General features: G+C 42.1%; 1 protein-coding gene across 4 annotated transcripts in view; it reads left to right on the top strand.

Annotated features, from left to right (window-relative positions):
- Window positions 1–22,483, top strand: part of sqlea (squalene epoxidase a) — a 36,173-nt gene extending 13,690 nt beyond the window's left edge. For all 4 annotated transcript variants that reach the window (XM_063058557.1, XM_063058558.1, XM_063058559.1 and 1 more), the window contains exons 6-12: window positions 8,548–8,661; window positions 9,637–9,808; window positions 14,258–14,353; window positions 16,786–16,928; window positions 19,663–19,759; window positions 20,299–20,386; window positions 21,880–22,483. In XM_063058557.1, coding sequence (XP_062914627.1) covers window positions 8,548–8,661; window positions 9,637–9,808; window positions 14,258–14,353; window positions 16,786–16,928; window positions 19,663–19,759; window positions 20,299–20,386; window positions 21,880–22,072 — 903 coding nt within the window. In that variant the 3' untranslated portion in view covers window positions 22,073–22,483. The remainder of the gene's footprint in view (window positions 1–8,547; window positions 8,662–9,636; window positions 9,809–14,257; window positions 14,354–16,785; window positions 16,929–19,662; window positions 19,760–20,298; window positions 20,387–21,879) is intronic.
- Window positions 22,484–23,032: the final 549 nt, after the last annotated feature.

The following is a 23,032-nucleotide window of genomic DNA, read 5'->3' as shown; positions in this document are numbered from 1 at the left end:
GACCAATATCCTGACAGGGAGATTTGCAAGGGCTACTGAGGTGACTTTAAACTAGAATGGTTGCGGGGTGGGAATCAAATTAAAGAGACTAGGAGAGAGGAGGTTAGTTCACAACAGGGGGATGGGAACCAGTGCAGAGAGACAGAGGGGTGTAAAATGAGGGTAGAAGCAAAATAACAGTAAGGTGAAAAGTAAAAGTGGCAGGCCGGCAAATCCAGGGCAAAAGTCAAAAAGGGCCACTTTTCAACATAATTGTATAAGGGCTAAGAGAGTTGTAAAAGCGAGCCTGAAGGCTTTGTGTGTCAATGCAAGGAACATTCGTAACAAGGTGGATGAATTAAAAGTGCAGATTGTTATTAATGAATATGATATAGTTGGGATCACAGAGACATGGCTCCAGGGTGACCAAGGATGGGAGCTCAACATTCAGGGATATTCAATATTCAGGAGGGACAGACTTGAAAGAAAAGGAGGTGGGGTAGCATTGCTGGTTAGAGAGGAGATTAACGCAATAGAAAGGGAGGACATTAGCCGGGAGGATGTGGAATCGATATGGGTAGAGCTGCAGAAAACGGGCAGAAAACGCTGGTGGGAGTTGTGTACAGGCCACCTAACAGTAGTAGTGAGGTTGGGGATAGTATTAAACAGGAAATTAGAAATGTGTGCAATAAAGGAACAGCAGTTATAATGGGTGACTTCAATCTACATATAGATTGGGTGAACCAAATTGGTAACGGTGCTGAGGAAGAGGATTTCTTGGAATGTATGCGGGATGGTTTTTTGAACCAACATGTCAAGGAACCAACTAGAGAGCAGGCTATTCTAGACTGAGTATTGAGCAATGAGGAAGGGTTGATTAACAATCTTGTCATGAGAGGCCCCTTGGGTAAGAGTGACCATAATATGGTGGAATTCTTCATTAAGATGGAGAGTGACATAGTTAATTCAGAAACAAAGGTTCTGAACTTAAAGAAGGGTAACTTTGAAGGTATGAGACTTGAATTAGCTAAGATAGACTGGCAAATGACACTTAAAGTGTTGACGGTGGATATGCAACGGCAAGCATTTAAAGATCGCATGGATGAACCACAACAATTGTTCATCCCAGTTTGGCAAAAGAATAAATCAAGGAAGGTAGTGCACCCGTGGCTGACGAGAGAAATTAGGGATAGTATCAATTCCAAAGAAGAAGCATACAAATTAGCCAGAGAAAGTAGCTCACCTGAGGACTGGGAGAAATTCAGAGTTCAGCAAAGGACTTAATTAGGAAGGGGAAAAAAAAGATTATGAGAGAAAACTGGCAGGGAACATAAAAATTGACAGTAAAAGCTTTTACAGATATGTGAAAAGAAAAAGATTGGTTAAGACAAATGTAGGTCCCCTACAGACAGAAACAGGTGAATTGATTATGGGGAGCAAGGACATGGCAGACCAATTGAATAATTACTTTGGTTCTGTCTTCACGAAGGAGGACATAAATAATCTTCCCAAAATAGTAGGGGACAGAGGGTCCAGTGAGATGGAGGAACTGAGGTAAATACATGTTAGTAGGGAAGTGGTGTTAGGTAAATTGAAGGCAGATAAATCCCCAGGGCCAAATGGTCTGCATCCCAGAGTGCTTAAGGAAGTAGCCCAAGAAATAGTGGATGCATTAGTGATAATTTTTCAAAACTCGTTAGATTCTGGACTAGTTCCTGAGGATTGGAGGGTGGCTAATGTAACCCCACTTTTTAAAAAAGGAGGGAGAGAGAAACCGGGGAATTATAGACTGGTTAGCCTATCTTCAGTGGTGGGGAAACTGCTAGAGTCAGTTATCAAAGATGTGACAACAGCACATTTGGAAAGCAGTGAAATCATTGGACAAAGTCAGCATGGATTTGTGAAAGGAAAATCATGTCTGATGAATCTCATAGAATTTTTTGAGGATGTAACTGGTAGAGTGGATAGGGGAGAACCAGTGGATGTGGTATATTTGGATTTTCAAAAGGCTTTTGACAAGGTCCCACACAGGAGATTAGTGTGCAAACTTAAAGCACACGGTATTGGTGGTAAGGTATTGATGTGGATAGAGAATTGGTTGGCAGACAGGAAGCAAAGAGTGGGAATAAACAGGACCTTTTCAGAATGGCAGGCAGTGACTAGTGGGGTACCGCAAGACTCAGTGCTGGGACCCCAGTTGTTTACAATATACATCAATGACTTGGATGAGGGAATTAAATGCAGCATCTCCAAGTTTGTGGATGACACGAAGCTGGGCGGCAGTGTTAGCTGTGAGGAGGATGCTAAGAGGATGCAGGGTGACTTGAATAGGTTAGGTGAGTGGGCAAATTCATGGCAGATGCAATTTAATGTGGATAAATGTGAGGTTATCCACTTTGGTGGCAAAAACAGGAAAACAGATTATTATCTGAATGGTGGCTGATTAGGAAAAGGGGAGGTGCAACGAGACCTGGGTGTCATTATACACCAGTCATTGAAAGTGGGGATGCAGGTACAGCAGGCGGTGAAAAAGATGAATGGTATGCTGGCATTCATAGCAAGAGGATTCGAGTACAGGAGCAGGGAGGTACTACTGCAGTTGTACAAGGCCTTGGTGAGACCACACCTGGAGTATTGTGTGCAGTACAAAGAAGGTTCACCAGATTGATTCCTGGGATGGCAGGACTTTCATATGATGAAAGACTGGATGAACTAGGCTTATACTCGTTGGAATTTAGAAGATTGAGGGGGGATCTTATTGAAAAGTATAAAATCCTAAAGGGATTGGACAGGCTAGATGCAGGAAGATTGTTCCCGTTGTTGGGGAATTCCAGAACGAGGGGTCACAGTTTGAGGATAAAGGGGAATCCTCTTGAGACCGAGATTAGGAGAAACTTATTCACGCAGAGAGTGGTGAATCTGTGGAATTCTCTGCCACAGGAAACAGTTGAGGCCAGTTCATTGGCTATATTTAAGAGGGAGTTAGATATGGCCCTTGTGGCTACGGGGATCAGGGGGTATGGAGGGAAGGCTGGTACAGGATTCTGAGTTGGATGATCAGTCATGATCATACTGAATGGCGGTGCAGGCTCGAAGGGCCAAATGGCCTACTCTTGCACCTATTTTCTATGTTTTCTATGTTTCTGATCGCGTCCAAGATATCCTGAAGTGGGAGGGAGAGGAGCCAGAGGTTGTGGTACATATAGGTACCAATGACATGGGTAGGAAAAAGGGAGATGTCCTGGAAGGAGAATATTGGGAGTTAGGAAGGGAGTTGAGAGAAAGGACTGCAAATTACTGCCTGTGCTATGCGACAGTGAGAGTAGGAATGCAATGAGGTGGAGAATAAATGCATGGCTGAGGGATTGGAGCAGGGGGCAGGGATTCAAGTTTTTGGATCATTGGGACCTCTTTTGGCACAGGTGTTACCTGTACAAAACCTTAGTGATAGCAGTTATGCTCACTTCTGGCCTCTCTTACTCTCAAATTTCCGGCATACTGCTAGTGTCTTCCATAGTGAAGACTGACGCAAAATACTTTTTAAGTTCGTCCACCATTTCTTTGTCCCCATTACTACCAGTGTCATTTTTCCAGCCGTCCAATATATACACTCACATCTTTTTTACTCTATATATCTGAAAACTTCTGGTATCCCCTTTGATATTATTGGTTAGCTTACCTTCACATTTCATCTTTTTACTCATTATGATTTTTAGTTGCCTTCTGTTAATTTTAATAGCTTCCTAATACTCTAACTTTTCACTTATTTTTGCTATATTATATGCCCTCTCCTGTCCTTTTTATACTTTCCTTGACTTGCTTCCCTTGTCTTATCCTCCCTTTAGAATACCTTTTCATCTTTGGGATATCTATCCTGCATCTTTCCGAATTCCCTCCAGAAGCTCCAACCATTGCTGTTCGAAGGGCCAAATGGCCTACTCCTGCACCTATTTTCTATGTTTTCTATGTTTCTGATCGCGTCCAAGATATCCTGAAGTGGGAGGGAGAGGAGCCAGAGGTCGTGGTACATATAGGTACCAATGACATGGGTAGGAAAAAGGGAGATGTCCTGAAAGTGTCCCCTTCCAATCAATTGTAGCCAGCTCCCCTCTCATGGTTCTGCAATTCCCTTTACTCCACTGTAACACTGATACATCTGATTTATCTTCTCCCTCTCAAACTGCAGGGTGAATTCTATCATGTTATGATCATTGCCTCCTAAGAGTTTCTTCACCTTGGGCTCCCTGATCAAATCTAGTTCATTACACAAAACCCAATCCAGAATTTTCTTTCCCCTTATGGGCTCAACCACAAGTTCCTCTAAAAAGCCATCAAATAGGCATTCTACAAATTCCCTCTCTTGTGATCCAGAACCAAACTGAATTTGCCAATCTACCTGCAAATTGAAATCGTTTTGGCATTCATTTTCTGTTGTTATTTGAGGAGAGGGGCAGAATGAGTGTGAGGCCAGTTTGCTGTTCTCGGTGTCGGATGTGGGAGGTCCTGGAGTCTCCAAGCCTCCCGGACGTCTACATCTGTGCCAAGTGCATCGAGATGCAGCTCCTAAGGGACCGTGTTACGGAACTGGAGCTGCAGCTCGATGACCTTCGTCTGGTCAGGGAGAGTGAGGAGGTGATAGAGAGGAGTTGCAGGCAGGTGGTCACGCCGGGGCCACGGGAGGCAGACAAGTGGGTCACGGTTAGGAGGGAGAAGGGGAAAAGTCAGGTAATAGGGAGTACCCCGGTGGCTGTGCCCCTTAACAACAGGTACTCCTGTTTGAGTACTGTTGGGGGGGACAGCTTACCCAGGGGAAGTGACAGTGGCTGTGCCTCTGGCACAGAGTCTGGCCCTGTAGCTCAGAAGGGTAGGGCAAGGAAGAGGAGGGCAGTTGTGATAGGGGACTCAATAGTAAGGGGGTCAGATAGGCGATTCTGTGGACGCAGTCCAGAGACCCGGATGGTAGTTTGCCTCCCTGGTGCCAGGGTCCGGGATATTTCTGATCGTGTCCAAGATATCCTGAAGTGGGAGGGTGAGGAGCCAGAGGTCGTGGTACATATAGGTACCAATGACATAGATAGGAAAAAGGATGAGGTCCTGAAAGGATAATATAGGGAGCTAGGAAGGGAGTTGAGAAAAAGGACCGCAAAGGTAGTAATCTCGGGATTACTGCCTGTGCCACGCGACAGTGAGAGTAGGAATGCGATGAGATGGAGGATAAATGCGTGGCTGAGGGATTGGAGCAGGGGGCAGGGATTCAAGTTTTTGGATCATTGGGACCTCTTTTGGCGCAGGCGTGACATGTACAAAAAGGACGGGTTACACTTGAATCCTAGGGGGACCAATATCCTGGCAGGGAGATTAGCGGGGGCTACTGAGGTGACTTTAAACTAGAATGGTTGGGGGGTGGGAATCAAATTAAAGAGGCTAGGCGTGAGGAGGTTAGTTCACAACAGAGGGATGGGAACCAGTGCAGAGAGACAGAGGGGTGTAAAGTGAGGGTAGAAGCAAAAAGTACTAAGGAGAAAAGTAAAAGTGGCAGGCCGACAAATCCAGGGCAAGCATTAAAAAGGGCCACTTTTCAACATAATTGTATAAGGGCTAAGAGAGTTGTAAAAGAGCGCCTGAAGGCTTTCTGCGTCAATGCAAGGAGCATTCGTAATAAGGTGGATGAATTGAAAGTGCAGATTGTTATTAATGATTATGATATAGTTGGGATCACAGAGACATGGCTCCAGGGTGACCAGGGATGGGAGCTCAACGTTCAGGGATATTCAATATTCAGGAGGGATAGGCATGAAGGAAGGGGAGGTGGGGTGGCGTTGCTGGTTAAAGAAGAGATTAACGCAATAGAAAGGAGGGACATAAGCCGGGAAGATGTGGAATCGATATGGGTAGAGCTGCATAACGCTAAGGGGCAGAAGATGCTGGTGGGAGTTGTGTACAGGCCACCTAACAGTAGTAGTGAGGTCAGAGATGGTATTAAACAGGAAATTAGAAATGTGTGCAATAAAGGAACAGCAGTTATAATGGGTGACTTCAATCTACATGTAGATTGGGTGAACCAAATTGGTAAAGGTGCTGAGGAAGAGGATTTCTTGGAATGTATGCGGGATGGTTTTTTGAACCAACATGTCAAGGAACCAACTAGAGAGCAGGCTTTTCTGGACTGGGTTTTGAGCAATGAGGAAGGGTTAATTAGCGATCTTGTAGTGAGAGGCCCCTTGGGTAAGAGTGACCATAATATGGTGGAATTCTTCATTAAGATGGAGAGTGACATAGTTAATTCAGAAACAAAGGTTCTGAACTTAAAGAAGGGTAACTTTGAAGGTATGAGTCGTGAATTAGCTAAGATAAACTGGCAAATGACACTTAAAGGATTGCTGGTGGATATGCAATGGCAAGCATTTAAAGGTTGCATGGATGAACTACAACAATTGTTCATCCCAGTTTGGCAAAAGAATAAATCAAGGAAGGTAGTGCACCCGTGGCTGACGAGAAATTAGAGATAGTATCAATTCCAAAGAAGAAGCAAACAAATTAGCCAGAGAAAGTGGCTCACCTGAGGACGGGGAGAAATTCAGAGTTCAGCAGAGGAGGACAAAGGGCTTAATTAGGAAGGGGAAAAAAGATTATGAGAGAAAACTGGCAGGGAACATAAAAACTGACTGTAAAAGCTTTTATAGATATGTAAAAAGGAAAAGACTGGTAAAGACAAATGTAGGTCCCCTACAGACAGAAACAGGTGAATTGATTATGGGGAGCAAGGACATGGCAGACCAATTGAATAATTACTTTGGTTCTGTCTTCACTAAGGAGGACATAAATAATCTTCCAGAAATATTAGGGGACAGAGGGTCCAGTGAGATAGAGAAACTGAGCGAAATACATGTTAGTAGGGAAGTGGTGTTAGGTAAATTGAGGGGATTGAAGGCAGATAAATCCCCAGGGCCAGATGGTCTGCATCCTAGAGTGCTTAAGGAAGTAGCCCAAGAAATAGTGGATGCATTAGTGATAATTTTTCAAAACTCGTTAGATTCTGAACTAGTTCCTGAGGATTGGAGGGTGGCTAATGTAACCCCACTTTTTAAAAAAGGAGGGAGAGAGAAACCAGGGAATTATAGACCAGTTAGCCTAACGTCAGTGGTGGGGAAACTGCTGGAGTCAGTTATCAAGGATGTGATAACAGCACATTTGGAAAGCGGTGAAATGATCGGACAAAGTCAGCATGGATTTGTGAAAGGAAAATCATGTCTGATGAATCTCATAGAATTTTTTGAGGATGTAACTAGTAGAGTGGATAGGGGAGAACCAGTGGATGTGGTATATTTGGATTTTCAAAAGGCTTTTGACAAGGTCCCACACAGGAGATTAGTGTGCAAACTTAAAGCACACGGTATTGGGGGTAAGGTATTGATGTGGATGGAGAATTGGTTAGCAGACAGGGAGCAAAGAGTGGGAATAAACGGGACCTTTTCAGAATGGCAGGCGGTGACTAATGGGGTACCGCAAGGCTCAGTGCTGGGACCCCAGTTGTTTACAATATATATTAATGACTTGGATGAGGGAATTAAATGCAGCATCTCCAAGTTGAGGCCAGTTCATTGGCTATATTTAAGAGGGAGTTAGATATGGCCCTTGTGGCTACGGGGGTCAGCGGGTATGGAGGGAAGGCTGGGGCGGGGTTCTGAGTTGGAGGATCAGCCATGATCATAATAAATGGCGGTGCAGGCTCGAAGGGCCGAATGGCCTACTCCTGCACCTATTTTCTATGTTTCTATGTTTCTATGTAATATGACTTTTCTATTTCTTGTTGAAATTTGTATCTCATATCCTGGCTACTCTGAGGGCCTGTATAGCTCCCACCAGGGACTTTTTACCCTTGCAGTTTCCTAACTCTACCCATGAGGACTCTATATCTTCGGATTTTGTCACCTCTTTCTAAGGATTTGATTTCATTTTTACCAGCAGAGCCACACCTCTTCCCTTTGCCTACTTGTCTTTTCTTTTGATATAGAAGTTAGTTCCTAACTATGATCTTCTTTCAGCCATGACTTTGTGATGTCCACGATATCATACCTGCAGATCTTTACCTGTGCTACAAGATCATCTACCTTATTCTGTATATTGCGTACATTCAAATATAACATCTTCAGTCCTGTATTCATCACCCTTTTCAATTTTGTCCTGTTACATTTCAACAACTTCCACTGAGCACAATTTTACCCGATCGTTTGCCTGTCTTGTTTCATTCCACACTGCATTAACTTGTATACCAATGGTCTCATCCTCAGCCCTATCACTCTGGTTCCCATTCCCATGCCAACTTAGTTTAAACCCTCCCCAACATCTCGGCAAACCCTCCATGCATGTCCTGAACTCGCTCGAAGATCAGTGATAGTGTGTAGACCTTGCATTTGGACCTTTTTTTTTGAGTGATTCTTCACACTTTATAACCTAAGTAGTGAGATTATTTTTATTATTCATGTGTATCCTTGAGGTTGGGCACTTCACCATCACTGTAACTTCACATATTGATACACAACTAACCAAAAGCCATTAAAATTCCAGGAACTGTGCTCCCCTTTGACTGTGGTTGCTGATGGCCATTTCTCTAAATTCAGGAAAAATCTGGTGAAGACCAAAATCAGTGTTTCATCTCATTTTGTTGGCTGTATCATGAAGGTAAGATTGCTCAAGTTTGCTTTGCTTATTGCATCTAGTTAAGGTACTTAAGCAAAATGTTTCCAATTCAAATGGTACTTGGATATGTAAATATAGTAGTTGCAAATATGAGATAAATGCAACTCTTGGGGGCTTGCCAATTAGTGATATTAAGGCAGTAGAGAAAAATATATTTCTCATCAACCTATGTCTTCTACAGTTCATTTATAAGGTCAGAATTGTACAAAGGGAATCAACGTAGTGATGAGTAAATTTAAATGGGAGTCAGCATGTTTTCCCTGTTTAGAAGCACTATAATGAGAAAAGTAATCCAAAAACTGCTGCTGAATGACTACTGTAACGTTAGTAGAAACTGAGACCATCTCTTGGCAAAAGTGTCTGAAGCTAGGATGATATCGAGAACACTGTTAACATTCTACTGTAAGGAGATTAGTGACCTTGTACGACGTTTACTGATCTGCTGACCTTAAATTTCTTCCCACAAGGCATTATGCTTTTTGAGAGTTGCCTAGAATCTTGGATCTTTGGGTCAATAATATGTACTGTTGTAAATGGATGCATTAAACAGGTCTTAAAGATTATCTTTAATTGTGACATGTATGTTGAAACACAGTGAAATGCATCACTTATGTCAACAAAAAGCACATTCCAATGATTGTACTGGGACAGCCCACAAGTCTTGCCATGCTTCCAGTACCAACGTAATGTGCTCAAAACTTGCTTACCCTAACCTGTACGTCATTGGAATTGAGGAGGAAATGGAAGCTCCCACAAGGTCACAGGGAGAATGTGTAAACTCCTCACAGACATTGATGGAAATTAAACTCTAAATCACTGACACTACTGTGCCACCTCTTGGCTGTATATGCTGCAAGCTATTAGAACTGGAATTTTAAAATCAAATAATTTTGAAGAAATTTTATGGAAATAGAATGAAGATGGCACCAAAGCTTACCATCTGTACTTTGTTTATAGGACATGCCACAATTCAAACCTAACCATGCGGAACTTGTCCTTGCTGATCCTAGCCCTATTCTTATCTACCAAATTTCATCCAATGAAACGCGAGTACTTGTGGACATCAGAGGGGAAATGCCAAGACATCTTCAAGATTACATGATTGAGAAAATCTATCCACAGCTTCCAGGTATAGCAGAATACCTTTGTTTTTAGACTGTGAGTTGAATTTAATTTTCCCTTGGTTGGATTGATCGGTTGAGTCTGCCAGTTTTTGGATGGGGGTTTGTGACTCCTTCCCAGTTTCTTCCAACGCTCTTTTGACCTTGTTATCTATATGCCTCGTGTTCATTTAAATCTCGCAGTTCAGAATATGCTCATTTTATAAAATCTCACTTCCAACAGCAAAACCAACTGCTAGGGAAAACAAACTGGGTTTCATAGTCACAATTGTATATTCACAAAATAAATACACGTATAATTTGAGTAAGTGAACCAAGTACTTGCATTTATATAACTTCTGTACCTTGCACACAAGATATGTTGCAGCACCCTGTATACTCTTGTGAATCTGTTGGTATGAAGTTCATGATGTACACCCTATCCTTGTTATATGCGAGGGATATGTTCCTTGAAGTTGACGCATAATGTGAAATCACATAATGTGAATAATTATTTAAATGGAGAAAAAAGGGATGCATCCTAAATATGTTTTATCTGTAATTTATTCACATTTTTATACCAATACAACACAAAAGCAGTACTACAAGACAACATTTGTATTATATTTAATCAATTTAAGGTAATTCAATGTAATAAATCATAGAAAGTTAACATCCTCTGGTGTACGGTACTCACCAACAGTGGCAGGTGTGTTCGCTCCAGAAGATGAGTGGTTGTTATGGTGTCGGGCAGCTTTACACCTAAGGTGTAAGGTGGATGGTTGTGGTCGTCAGGATAATATCAGGCACAGCAAGGGGTGAAGGGAGACTAACAGAAGTCTTAGAACTGCCGGCAGAAGGTGCTGCCGATTTGCATAAAATGATGAGGGTTGTTTGCTTGGCAGCATTTTGTTTTAAATTTGCTTGTAGGGAAGAAGGATTGACGGCAGGGAACGACTGAAATGCTGACTCCGTTCTAAACTTGGGTCCATGTCCATCGCTATTTGTGCCAAATGTTCCAACTTCCACCATTCCCTCACCGTTGGTTAACTCCCGGGATTTTCAACATCGACTGTTGCTTGCAGCATCTGAGAGATAGTTCGCCGTTTTAAAAAAAAACATACACCTTGAATGTGGATCACACCTTGGTCGAGTGGTTGAATCAGTGATGTTGTGTTAGGCGGCAGGAAACACACTGTTATGTTGGACGAATGCTGTTCAAATGTTTAGGATGGGCTGGCGCATTGTCAAGCAACAAAAGAACTTTAAAGGCAAGATTCTGTTCCTGTCAGTAGCGTCCCAGAGATGTGTTACCTTCAGCTGATGCCGCACTGTTTATAATTTCCAACTTTTTTTCAAGTGTTAAAGCAGTTCTTTGCCGCTCGGCTGATGGCCCAAGACATGACATCGGACGCTTAGGAGGCATAGTTAAATATTTCAAGTGTAAAATCACTGCACCATAGGTAAAACCAACAGAAGTTTAAGATCGCGCATCCACACCTTGCCAAAACCAATGCGAGAGTGGCCAGAGAGAGATTGTGAGGCGTGCGCACGTGACTTGTACTGGCGGGAAGGCAGTGCTCCTCACATAACTGTGAATTTTGGACACATGTAACGAGACGTTGGTAGAAATAGATTCCTCGCATAACCGTGAATCCGCATAGTCTGAAGAAGCATATAACGAGGATAGAGTTAGGATATTAGCCTTAATCACAATATCTGTCAGAATCAGAACGAAGTTTAATGTCACTGACATGTGTCGTGAAGTTTGCTGTTTTGTGGTAGCAATACAGTGCCTTGTATAGAAACAAACTAAAATTACAATTTAGAAATATTCTGGTTAATTGGGACAAATTAGGACCAGTACATTTTGGGAATTAACTGGCCACTCCAATTAGCCAAAGTTTCACGCAAAAAAGGTATTTTAAAAAATATGAGCCACTGTTTAAGTGAGTAGCAAAACGCAGAACAAAGCAGAACACAATCAGTACTACTAGAGCACTATAAAACTTCGTATTAGTTCTTAATAGTTATTGATATAGGAATAGATTCAGTGTACACTGCCATGTTATTTTGATTGACAGTAAATGAACTAAATCCAGAACGAGGGGTCACAGTTTGAGGATAAAGGGGAAGCCTTTTAGGACCGAGATTAGGAAAAACTTCTTCACACAGAGAGTGGTGAACCTGTGGAATTCTCTGCCACAGGAAACAGTTGAGGCCAGTTCATTGGCTATATTTAAGAGGGAGTTAGATATGGCCCTTGTGGCTAAAGGGATCAAGGGGTATGGAGGGAAGGCTGGTGCAGGGTTCTGAGTTGGATGATCAGCCATGATCATACTGAATGGCGGTGCAGGCTCAAAGGGCCGAATGGCCTACTCCTGCACCTATTTTCTATGTTTCTATGTAAATCAGTGTAGACACCTAATGTAGATAATGGACTATCTTCATACAATGCTATCAATGATTGTATTCTCCAAATCTTCATGCTGATTGATTGTTGATACCTTCAGACAGGTATGCGAAGGGGGTGGGTGGCTCTGATGGCTTAAAAAAAAAAATGAAATCAAATCATTGAAAGAAGTGATATAGGATCAGAAGGTGTAGAATTGTTGTAATTGGAGCTAAGAAACTGCAAGGGTAAAAAGATATTGATGGGAGTTGTATACAGACCTCCAAACAGTAATAAAGATATGGTCTACAAATTGCAATGGGAGGTGGAAAATGCATATCAAAAGGGCAATTTTATCATAGTCATGGGGGATTTCATTATGCAGGTAGATTGGGAACATCAGGTTGGTGCTGGTTCCCAACAGAAGAAAAATTGTAGAATGTCCTCAAGATGGCTTTTTGGCCCACTTAGAAGATCAGCTATTCTAGATTGGGCGTTGTGCAATGAACCAGAATTGATTAGGGAGCTTAAGGTAAAGGAACCTTTAGGGAATCATAATATGATCAAATTCACCCTGCAATTTGAGAAGTAAGAGCTAAAGTCAGATGTATCAGTATTACTGTGGAATAAAGGCAATTAGAGGCATGAGAGAGGAGCTAACCAAACTTTATTGGAAGAGAACACTAGCAAGGATGATGGTGGAACCACAACAGCTGAATTTTTGGGATCAACTCAAAATGCAGGATAGATACATCCTAAAGACTAAAAAGTATTCTAAAGGGAGAATGAGGCAACTGTGGGTGACGAGGGAAGTCAAAAGTCAGCATAAAAGGAAAGGAGAGGACATATCATTGAGCAAAAGTTAGTGGGAAATTACAGGATTGGTGGCTTTTAAAAACAAACAGAAGGCAATTAAAATATCATAAAGAAGCAAAAGATGAAAGACAAATGTATATTTATAAAGCACTGGTGAGGCCTCACTTGGAGTATTGTGAACAGTTTTGAGGCCTTATCTGAGAAGGGGTGTGTTGGCATTGGAGAGGATTCAAAGGAGGTTCATGAAAATGACTCTGGGATTGAATGACTTATCGTATGAGGAGTGTTTAATGGCTCTGTGCCTGTAGTCACTGGAATTCCAAAGAATGGGGGGGGATTTCATTATAACCTATTGAGTATTGAAACCCTCAATAGAGTGGATGTGGAGAGGATGTTTCCTATGGTGGAAGAGTCTAAGACTAGAGGATACAGCCTCAAATAGAGACATCCATTTAGAATGGAGATGAGGAGGAATTTCTTTAGCCAGAGAGTGGTGAATCTATGGAATTCCTTGCCAAAGAGAACCGTGGAGGCCAAATCATTGGATATATTTAAGGAAGAGGTCGATAGATTCTTGATTAGTCAGGGCATGAAGGATTACAAGGAGAAACAGGAGATTGGGACTGAGAGAGAAATGGATCAAACATGATGAAATCGCAGAGCAGACTTGATGGGACAAATAGCCTAATTCTGCTGCTATATCTTGTGGTCTAAATTGTTAGTTCCTAACTTGAAGTAGTGAAATTGTATCACTTTCATTCCCGCCTGTTTCTGGCATCTCTGAGCCTCAATGCTTGAAACTGCAGTGAACAAAACTGTTCTGAAGTGTCTTACTGCTTCTTTCTAGCCAACTATCAGTGACAAAAATCACTGCTTTTTAAACACAAGTGCACACAACTGACACTATTTAAAAAGTATTTGCTCAAAAGTATTGTCTAATGGCCACAAAAGTGCATGCATCTGGTGCTAGTTAGAAACTACTCAGCAACAATCTCCTGCCCCAATTATGTGGCATAGTCTCAAATAAATGAAGGGATCCTGGCTATTTTCTTGATTAGTTTTTCTTCTTTAAGAATTGTCCCAAATCATCTGCCACCCAATTAACCAGATTGGACTTAATACAAAATTTAAATTAAGTAAATAGTGCAAATAGAAAGCAAAGTAGTGAGGTTGTGTTCATCGTCACACAATTGCGTTGAGAGTGGAATTTAATCTATGCTGCTGAAATTGTTTCTAAGCACTAAACTGGATTCTGATTTCTCTTTAACAGAGTATATAAAAGAACCATTCCTACATGCAGTTCAGAATGATCGCTTACGGACCATGCCTGCAAGCTTTCTCCCTCCATCACCAGTAAACAAGCCAGGTACAGTTATAAATAAGCAAAGAATTCACAGGGTTTTGCTTTCCTTCATTTAAACAGAAGGAAAATTAGGTGTCCAGTCGCACCCATTGGCTTTCCCTGTCTATGCTCATTCTGGATCATGAACGTGTAAATTGGTTGGGAATTATTTAGTTTTAAGCTGCTTCATATGCAAAATAGAAGTGTGTTTTTAAACAGATCATGGTAAATATTTTGCTTCTCACTCGCCATCTTTGCTTTTCAACGTGTTTTTCAATAAAAGAAACTGCCAAGAACTCATGCTTGGGGGCAGCATGGTAGCATATCAATTAGCACAATGCTTTGGAGCACCAGCAATCACCGTTCAGGGTTCGATTCCCACCACTGTTTGTAAGGAGTATGTATGTTTCCCTTTGACCTGGATTTTATCCAGGTGCTCAGATTTCATCTGGTGTTCCAAAGTCTTACAGATTTAAGTTAATGAGTTGTGGGCATGCTCTGTTGACACTGGAAGTGTGATGACACTTGCAGGCTGCCCCAACACATTCCTCAGACTGCTGTTGATATAAACAAAGCATTTCTCTGTTTTGATGTACATGTGATAAATAAAGCTAATCTATCTCAAATGACAAGATACAATTTCAATGTAATATTTAGCATGATATGAAGTCCTTGTTTTGTATAAGATGGAACTAAATACGATTGCAAATGCAATAATGCTATTCAGCCATTTATACAAATATCAAAATATTATTACTACAAATTATTTAGTTGTAAAGTTTGTCAAGTCGTTTAAGGCCACTCTGAATTTGTTCTGTGTGGGGGGGCGGGGGAACAATTTTTAGTGAAGTATGGGAGGGATCACTATTGCATGATGATTGTGTCCTACTTAGACCGTCCATTTTCATTTCTAGTTGGGCAGAGTGAGTCTCCGAGCAGATCTTATGAGTTGCTAACACGCGCTGTAAAATTTGCCTTGGTTTCTTGGAAAAACATTGCTAAATTTACTCAGGATGCATGCTAAATAACATTCACTGAATCCAAACCTCTTTTTGACCAATGAAAGCGACCGTTCTTTAATATCCCTAGTCCAGTTTCTGGAGGAGAGGCATCCATTAGTCTCATGAGACCATGGATTTGTGCCTTGGAAAGTTTCCAGGGCGCAGGCCTGGGCAAGGTTGTATGGAAGACCAGCAGTTGCCCATGCTGCAAGTCTCCCCTCTCCATGCCACCAATGTTGTCCTAGGGAAGGGCATTAGGACCCATACAGCTTGGCACCGATGTCATCGCAGAGCAATGTGTGGTTAAGTGCCTTGCTCAAGGACACAAACGCTGCCTCAGCCAAGGTTCGAACTAGCGACCTTCAAATCACTAGACGAATGCCTTAACCACTTGGCCATGCGCCAACACAAGGAGGGTTATGGGCTATGTGCAGGTCGGTGGGAATAGGATAGAGTAAGAGTTCGGCATGGACTAGAAGGGCCGAGGTGGCCTGTTTCCATGCTGTAATTGTTATATGGTTATATAATAATATCTATATTAGTGACATCTATATTAAGACATAGCAACACATAAAATCCTTAAGGAGCTTAGCAGGTTAGGCAGCATCGGTGGAAATGAATAAACAGTCGATGTTTCAGGCCGAGACCCTTCATCATGTAGGTTCTAAAGGGACACCCTTGTGTTCTGAGGCTGTGCCGTCTGGTCCTAGACTCTCCCACTGTAGGGAACATCCTCTCGGTGGCCACTGTATCTAGGCCTTTCAGTATTCAGTAGGTTTCAATAAGATCCTCCCTCATTCTTCTTAATCCCATTGAGTACAGGCCCAGAGTCATCAAACACTTCTCATAAGTTAACCCTTTCATTCCCAGAATCATACTCGTGAACCTCCTCCATACCCTCTCTAATGCCAGCAAATCTTTTCTTAGATTGGGGGCCCAAAACTGCTCACAATTCTCCAAGTGTGGTCTGACCATTAAATCCTTGCTTTTATATTGGGGAGGCACTGTAGCATAGTGGTAGCACAACCTGGCTTCCTTTCCTACCACTGTCCATAAGGAGTTTGTACGTTCTACCCGTGACCACCTGTGTTTCCTCCAGGTGCTCCAGTTTCCTCCCATAGTCCAAAGACATACCAGTTGTTAGGTTAATTGATCATTGTAAATTGTCCCATGATTAAACTGTGGTTAAAATGCTGTGCGGTTTCGGCTGGAAGGGCTTATTCCATGCTGCATTTCAATTAAATAAGTAAATATTCTAGTCCTAGTCTTCTTGAAATGAATGTTAACATTACATTTGCCTTCCTTATCACTCACTCAACCTGCAAGTTAACCTTTGGGGAATGCTGGATGAGGGCTTCCAAATCCCTTTGCACTTCAGATTTCTGAATTTTCTCTCTGTTTAGAAAATAGTTTACTCTTTTATTCGTTCTGTTGAAGAGTTGTGTCTTTATCCAGGTGTGCTGCTTTTGGGAGATGCGTACAATATGCGTCACCCTCTGACAGGAGGTGGGATGAGTGTTGTACTCAATGATGTGAGGATATGGAATTGTCTGCTGCAGAGCATTCCTGACCTCCACGATAACGATGCAATGCTGCAGGTGAGATGTTTAATTCAGCAATTTGTGATACATGGATTTTTCAGTTCATTATGACTCTGAGGAGATTTATTTTTGCCTAACCTTTACAGCTCTGGCTGTAAGATCAGGGTTCAATTCCTGCCACTGTCTTTAAGGAATTTGTACATTCTCCCCGTGACTGGGTTTCCTCCGGGCATTCTGGTTTCTTCCCACGTTGCAGAGATATACAGGTTAGGGTTAGTAAGTTATGGGCCTGCTATATTGGCCCCAAGAATGTTGGCATGACTCGAAAACTGGAGTTGTAGGGAAAGGTTGAATAGATTATGATTTTTTACCCAAGAGTATAGGAGAATCAGGAGAAATTTGGTGAGGTATTTAAAATTTATGATGGGTATAAATTGCAGGCTTTTTCCACTGAGTTTGGGTGAGGCTAAAATCAGAGGTCATAGGTGAAGGATGAAAGGGGAAATATTTAAGGGAACGACGGGGAACTTACTGTAGGCTTTAGTAATTTGTCTTTTCCCACCTCAGTGTTAGACAAAATTGCTGTTTTCCTCTAATCAGAAAAGCCATGGAAAATGGAGGTAGTGGTCAGCCTCTTGGCTTTTGACCTATTCATGGCTGATCCTCTGGCATAGTGTTCCTGCACTCTTTCCATTCCACCTGATGCCTTTTGTATCTAGACTTCTATTTACTTCCTTCTTGTATACTGTATATTTGGCATATTTATCTTCATAGTCTTCTGTGGTAGAGACTACAAGGGATAGCCACTCCCTGAGTGATATAGCCATAGATCTATCCTGATCCCATACCCCTTAGTCTAATCCTACCTACCCCTGCGCCATCCTTACCATGTCCATTCTGTTCAGTTCTGTGTAAGACTTTAATACATTTCAAGGAGATTCCTTCCACTTGGATAAGTCTAGCCTTGTCCTCGTACTACACTCTTGTCATCTCAGGAATCAGTCTCAATAGGTTTCATGTCAGAGAAATGTATACAATATACATACTGAGATTCTTTTCCTTCGCAGACATCCATGAGAACAGAGGAGTGCCCCAAAGAATGAATGACAGTTACATGTTAAACCCCAAAGCCCCCCCCAACTCCCCACTCCCACGCAGCAGCAAAGCAACGGCTCCCACTCCCCCACCGAGCACTCAAGCATGCAGCAAGGCATCAATAAAGACAGACTTGCAGTACCCCAAAGACTACTCGTTCACCCAGTAGTTCAACATACCACAGGCTTGCTCTCTCTCCCTAATAAGGGAAAAAGAGGTGTCCCCATTTCACAGGTGAGAGGGGAGATCTAACAAAGCAACTCGTTGATCTATAGTATTAAAAGTCTGTTGCATCACTTTTTCCGAGCTCTGTGCCCAAAAAACTCGGGTCTCTGGGCACACAGCTAACAGCCAGCTTACTGCTTATGATCTTCCGTCTCCCACAACGCATCAGGCGGCAGCACCTGCCTCGAATCTGCCCACCTCCAGAGCCACGAAAATCCGCACTAGTCTTCCAGGCTGTGTCCTTGGCATATCAAAAAGCGGCCTGTCGTGAGGCCCCGAGATCAGGTCCCATTTCCGCAAAGAACTAAAGCCAATGTGTAACTCCAGGTCAGAATCTTCAAAAGAACCTTTGAAAGGGGAAAAATAGAGATATCAAAGATAGAAATAGAGCTGTTTCTGAAGATGCAAGCAAAGGATTTGCTGTTAGGTGCCATCATCCTCTAAGCTCCTCCTAGTTTTTTTTTTGCTGCACTCTGGCAAATAAATTCCTTTCACAAGTAAAGAGTCCAAAACTGCACACACTACCCCGGTGTAGTCTCTCCAAGATTCTTCACACAGGATTCTTCTTTTGGTCTCTTTCAAGAGCAAATGAATTAGACTAGACTTTGAATATTGTGTTCAGTTCTGCTTTCCTCGTTATAAAAGGATGTGAAAGCTTTAAAGGGGGTGCAGAGTAGATTTACCAGAATGCTTCCTGGATTAGAGAGTATGTCTTATGAAGGTTGAGTGAGCTAGGTCTTTGGAGCAAAAATGGATGAGGGGTGACTTGATAGAGGTGTATAAGAGGCATAAGATGTAGACAGCCTGCACCTTTGTCCAAGAGTAGGAATAGCTAATAGGAGGAGGCATAATTTTAAGGTGATTGGAAGAAAGTGTAAGGGGGATGTCAGAGGTCTTTTTTTAACCTGAGTGGCAAATGCATGGAATGGAAGGTTAGAAGTTCAGCACAACATCGTGGGATGAACGATCTGTATTGTGCTGTCATGTTCTGTTTTTAACTCAATTGAAATTAGTATCAATAACTGCAAACTAAATCTTTTCCCTTTTACTTGTAATGGTGAGCCCCTTTAGTTTTGTGCCTTGCCTTCATCTGAACTTTTTACTTTTGTGATCAGTTCATTGACTTGCACATCCCACATCAAATAAGATTGGCCAGGAGACAATCAGAGCATTTTGAAAGCTGCATCTTTCATTCTTAACCCAAATGAATGAAAGTATAAATCCTGCATGGTTAATATTTATCAACAAAACAAGGTTTTATAAGAGAAACAAAAACAATTGCTAGAAAGGACTTTGAGATGCTTTTGTCAACTGCTGTCTGTTAAAACTGAAGAATTTGAGCACATAGTTTGACCAGTGTGACTTGCATGTTCAAATGTACAATCGGTGGGCAGTGTTTGGATATCGATTGCAATGAGGGCATGTTTTGGGAAAGACAATTTATACTATCTGTTTTATTTTACTCTTCTAGGCCAAGAAGAAGTTCCACTGGGCAAGGAAAAAATCCCACTCCTTTGTGGTGAACATTCTGGCCCAAGCTCTGTATGAACTTTTTGCTGCTACTGATGGTAAGAGCGACTTAGCAATTCGAGATTCTCTTCCGCAGCCTTTAGAACCTGGGTTTGATCCTGACTACAGGTGTTAGATGTGTGTAGTTTTCCTGCGCTCCCTGTGCCCTGGTTTTCTCCCACTTCCCAAAGATATCCTGGTAGGTGAATTTGGCAACTGCAAGTTTACCTTTCAGTGTTGGGAAGAGGCAGAAAAGTCAAGGGGGATTTAATGAGTCAATGAGAGAGAGGTTGGCAGAGCTGATGGGATTGTTCCATTAGGGTGACTAGCCTCTTCTATGCCACAGTAAATCATCTCGAACAGCCAGAGAATAAGGTTCCAAAAGACTCCTGAGCCTTTGGGGAAAAATAATTGCCTTGTCTGTCTTGAGCAGTTCCCTTTTAAATAAACTGTGACCCCCTGGATCTGGAATAGGTTAAAAGGTCAGCACAACATTATGGGCTGAAGCATCTCCACTGTACTGTTCTGTTCTGTTCTATGCTACACCTTACCAATATCTTTATGAAATTTATGCAAATATTTCTTTATTTTATTTCAGATTCATTACATCAGCTGCGGAAGGCTTGTTTTCATTACTTCAAATTGGGAGGGCAGTGTGTCACAGGTCCAGTGGGTCTGCTATCTGTGTAAGTTCTAATATAACACATCCATTTCTGGTGGGTGGGAGTTTGGGGGTATTTTCAAAGATTGTTTCCTCTGAATTGTGGCTGTGAAAGGCAGTGTTAGTGGCAGCAGAGTTGTAGGGAAGTGGTGTGGGTCACTGTTATTCAAACTGATGAAAGCTGCCTCTGGGTGAAGAGGAAGATTCCAGTCAAGTTAGAATTTTCTTCAAAATGCCTAAATCTCCCAAAGATCTACCATCCAGTCATCCCTGCATCCCTGTGTTTGGATTTCCAACTACCAGAAAGCCAGATGAATACCTTGCTGAAAATCACAGCTTTAACTCAAACATAGTAGTCACTAGATGTGACTACTGGGGTGGCATAGTCAAGGCAGTTAGTGTAATGCTATTAACAGCACCAACCTGTAAGATCAGAGTTCAATTCCCACTAGTGTCTGTAAGGAGTCTGTATTTCTTCCTGTGACTCTGAGTTTTCTCTGGGTTCTCTCGTTTTCTCCCATGGTTAAGGTGAGTGAGTTGTTGGCATGCTATGTTGGTGCTGGAAATGTGGAGACACTTTCAGGCTGCTCAGCACAATACTCCCCCTCATATCCCATCCGTTATTTATTTATATACACTTTCTTTTTCTCTCTCTCTCCTTTTTCTCCCTCTGTCCCTCTCACTATACCACTTGCCCATCCTCTGGGCTTCTCCCCCCTCCTCCTTTTCTTTCTCCCTAGGCCTCCTGTCCCATGATTCTCCCATATCCCTTTTGCCAATCAACTGTCCAGCTCTTGGCTCCATCCCTCCCCCCTCCTATCTTCTCCTATCATTTCAGATCTCCCCCTCCCCCTCCCACTTTCAAATCTCTTACTAGCACTTCTTTCAGTTAGTCCTGACGAAGGGTCTTGGCCCGAAACGTCAACTGTACCTCTTCCTAGAGATGCTGCCTGGCCTGCTGCGTTCACCAGCAACTTTGATGTGTGTTGTCAGCACAATACTTGCTGATTTGAGTTGATGTACATCTGACAAATAAAGCCAATCTTTAATCTGCATTTGATAGCTTTTTTTTATATATCACACATTCATTCCAGGAATTTGGGTTGAACCTTAATTGCTTATTCCTAGTTGACCAATGCAGTCCTTGAGGTACAAGAGGGTAAACCCACAATGGATTGGGGTTGCAGGGATCTGATCTAGCAATGGTGAAGGAACAGTCATATAATTTCCAGCCTCCTGGGATGAAGTTTTGTGAGAGGAAATGTGATTCAGTGGTGTAAAACTATGGATATAATTCTGCAATTTGGTAATTGATTTTCTTTGTGTGTCATCCAGACAGATTAAATATGTCATTGTAATATAAAGGAGAAAGCAGTAATAAATTATAGAATCTAATGTTAGCAGTTACTGAGGAAGTGCAGGTCAATAATAGATTAGTATTGACTTAGTGTCATGCTGGAGAGGATATTTGCCTTTTAAATTTCCTGCATGTGTCTGACTGTTGACTTTTTTTCTTAGGCTTTCTCCTGAACCAATGACTCTGATTGGACATTTCTTCGCAGTTGCATTCTATGCTATCTATTTCTCATTCAAGGCAGAACCTTGGTACCTGAAACCACGAGCCCTGTTGAAGGGTGCTCTTATTGTTTATCGTGCCTGCTTGGTTATCTTTCCCCTTATTTATTCTGAAATGAAGTATCTCGTTTACTGAATCACAGTTGGAAATGATAAAAAAAAAAGGTCATGTAGAGCCTTGGAAATTTTAATATTTACCCTTGCTACAGTCTAAATAATGGATTCATAATGTTGTCGAAAGATTCTCTAAGACCATTTGTGAAACATGGCTGTTCACCTTCTACCTTGTGAACTTGTGATGCAAGCGTGTAATTGTAATCCACTTAATGCCCAATTGCAGACCATCCATAAAACGACTTGACCTTCGGTACACTTTTTATATAGCGCTGATTATGGCTGATGGCACGGGCTTTCAGAAGTCTCTCTGTTATTGATGAAGCGCTCCGTTCTTTTGTTATTCAAAACGTGTTTATCCTCAATGAATTACTCCTTTTTTAAAAAAAAAATCCAGTCAATTGATTTCCACAGTAAAGTCATCTCCAATTTGCATTGTGTGTTTTATTTTAATCATTCGTTGTTGCCCTCTGCCTCAGAACTGCAGGCACCTTGTACCTTATTGGAAATCAATCCATACAGTACTGGTGCAAAAATCTTGGGCACATGTATACAGCTAGAATGCCTAGGACTTTTCCACAGTACTGTATTTGTCAACATGGAGCAGAGAACGAGTTTGTAAATCTGGCATGAGTAAAGAATGTTGGGAATGGTGAGGGTGGAGCACTGTGGGAGGTGTGTGGGACTGGTGGCAGAGGAGTGCTAGGGGCGGGGTTGCAGACACACCCTGTCCTGAGACACTGGGGAAGGTAATTTGATTCCAAACAATTGGTTTATTGATCATTACAGCATGTCTCTCAAGTGCTTCCCACTCCCTCTTGTCTCCATTCCCCTTTCCCCAACAATGATTCCCCTCTCCCTGACCTCTCTCCCTCCACTCTCAGTCCATAATAGAGACCTACATCAGAATTAGGTTTATCATTACTCACATTATGTCAAGAAACTTGTTTTTTTTAATGTTGTGACAGCAATACAGCACAAT

Source organism: Mobula hypostoma, chromosome 9 (genome assembly GCF_963921235.1).
Source record: "Mobula hypostoma chromosome 9, sMobHyp1.1, whole genome shotgun sequence".
In the NCBI taxonomy this organism is placed as follows: Eukaryota; Metazoa; Chordata; class Chondrichthyes; order Myliobatiformes; family Myliobatidae; genus Mobula; species Mobula hypostoma.
Note: the sequence above shows the minus strand (reverse complement) of the source record. Positions and strands in the feature narration are given on the sequence as shown.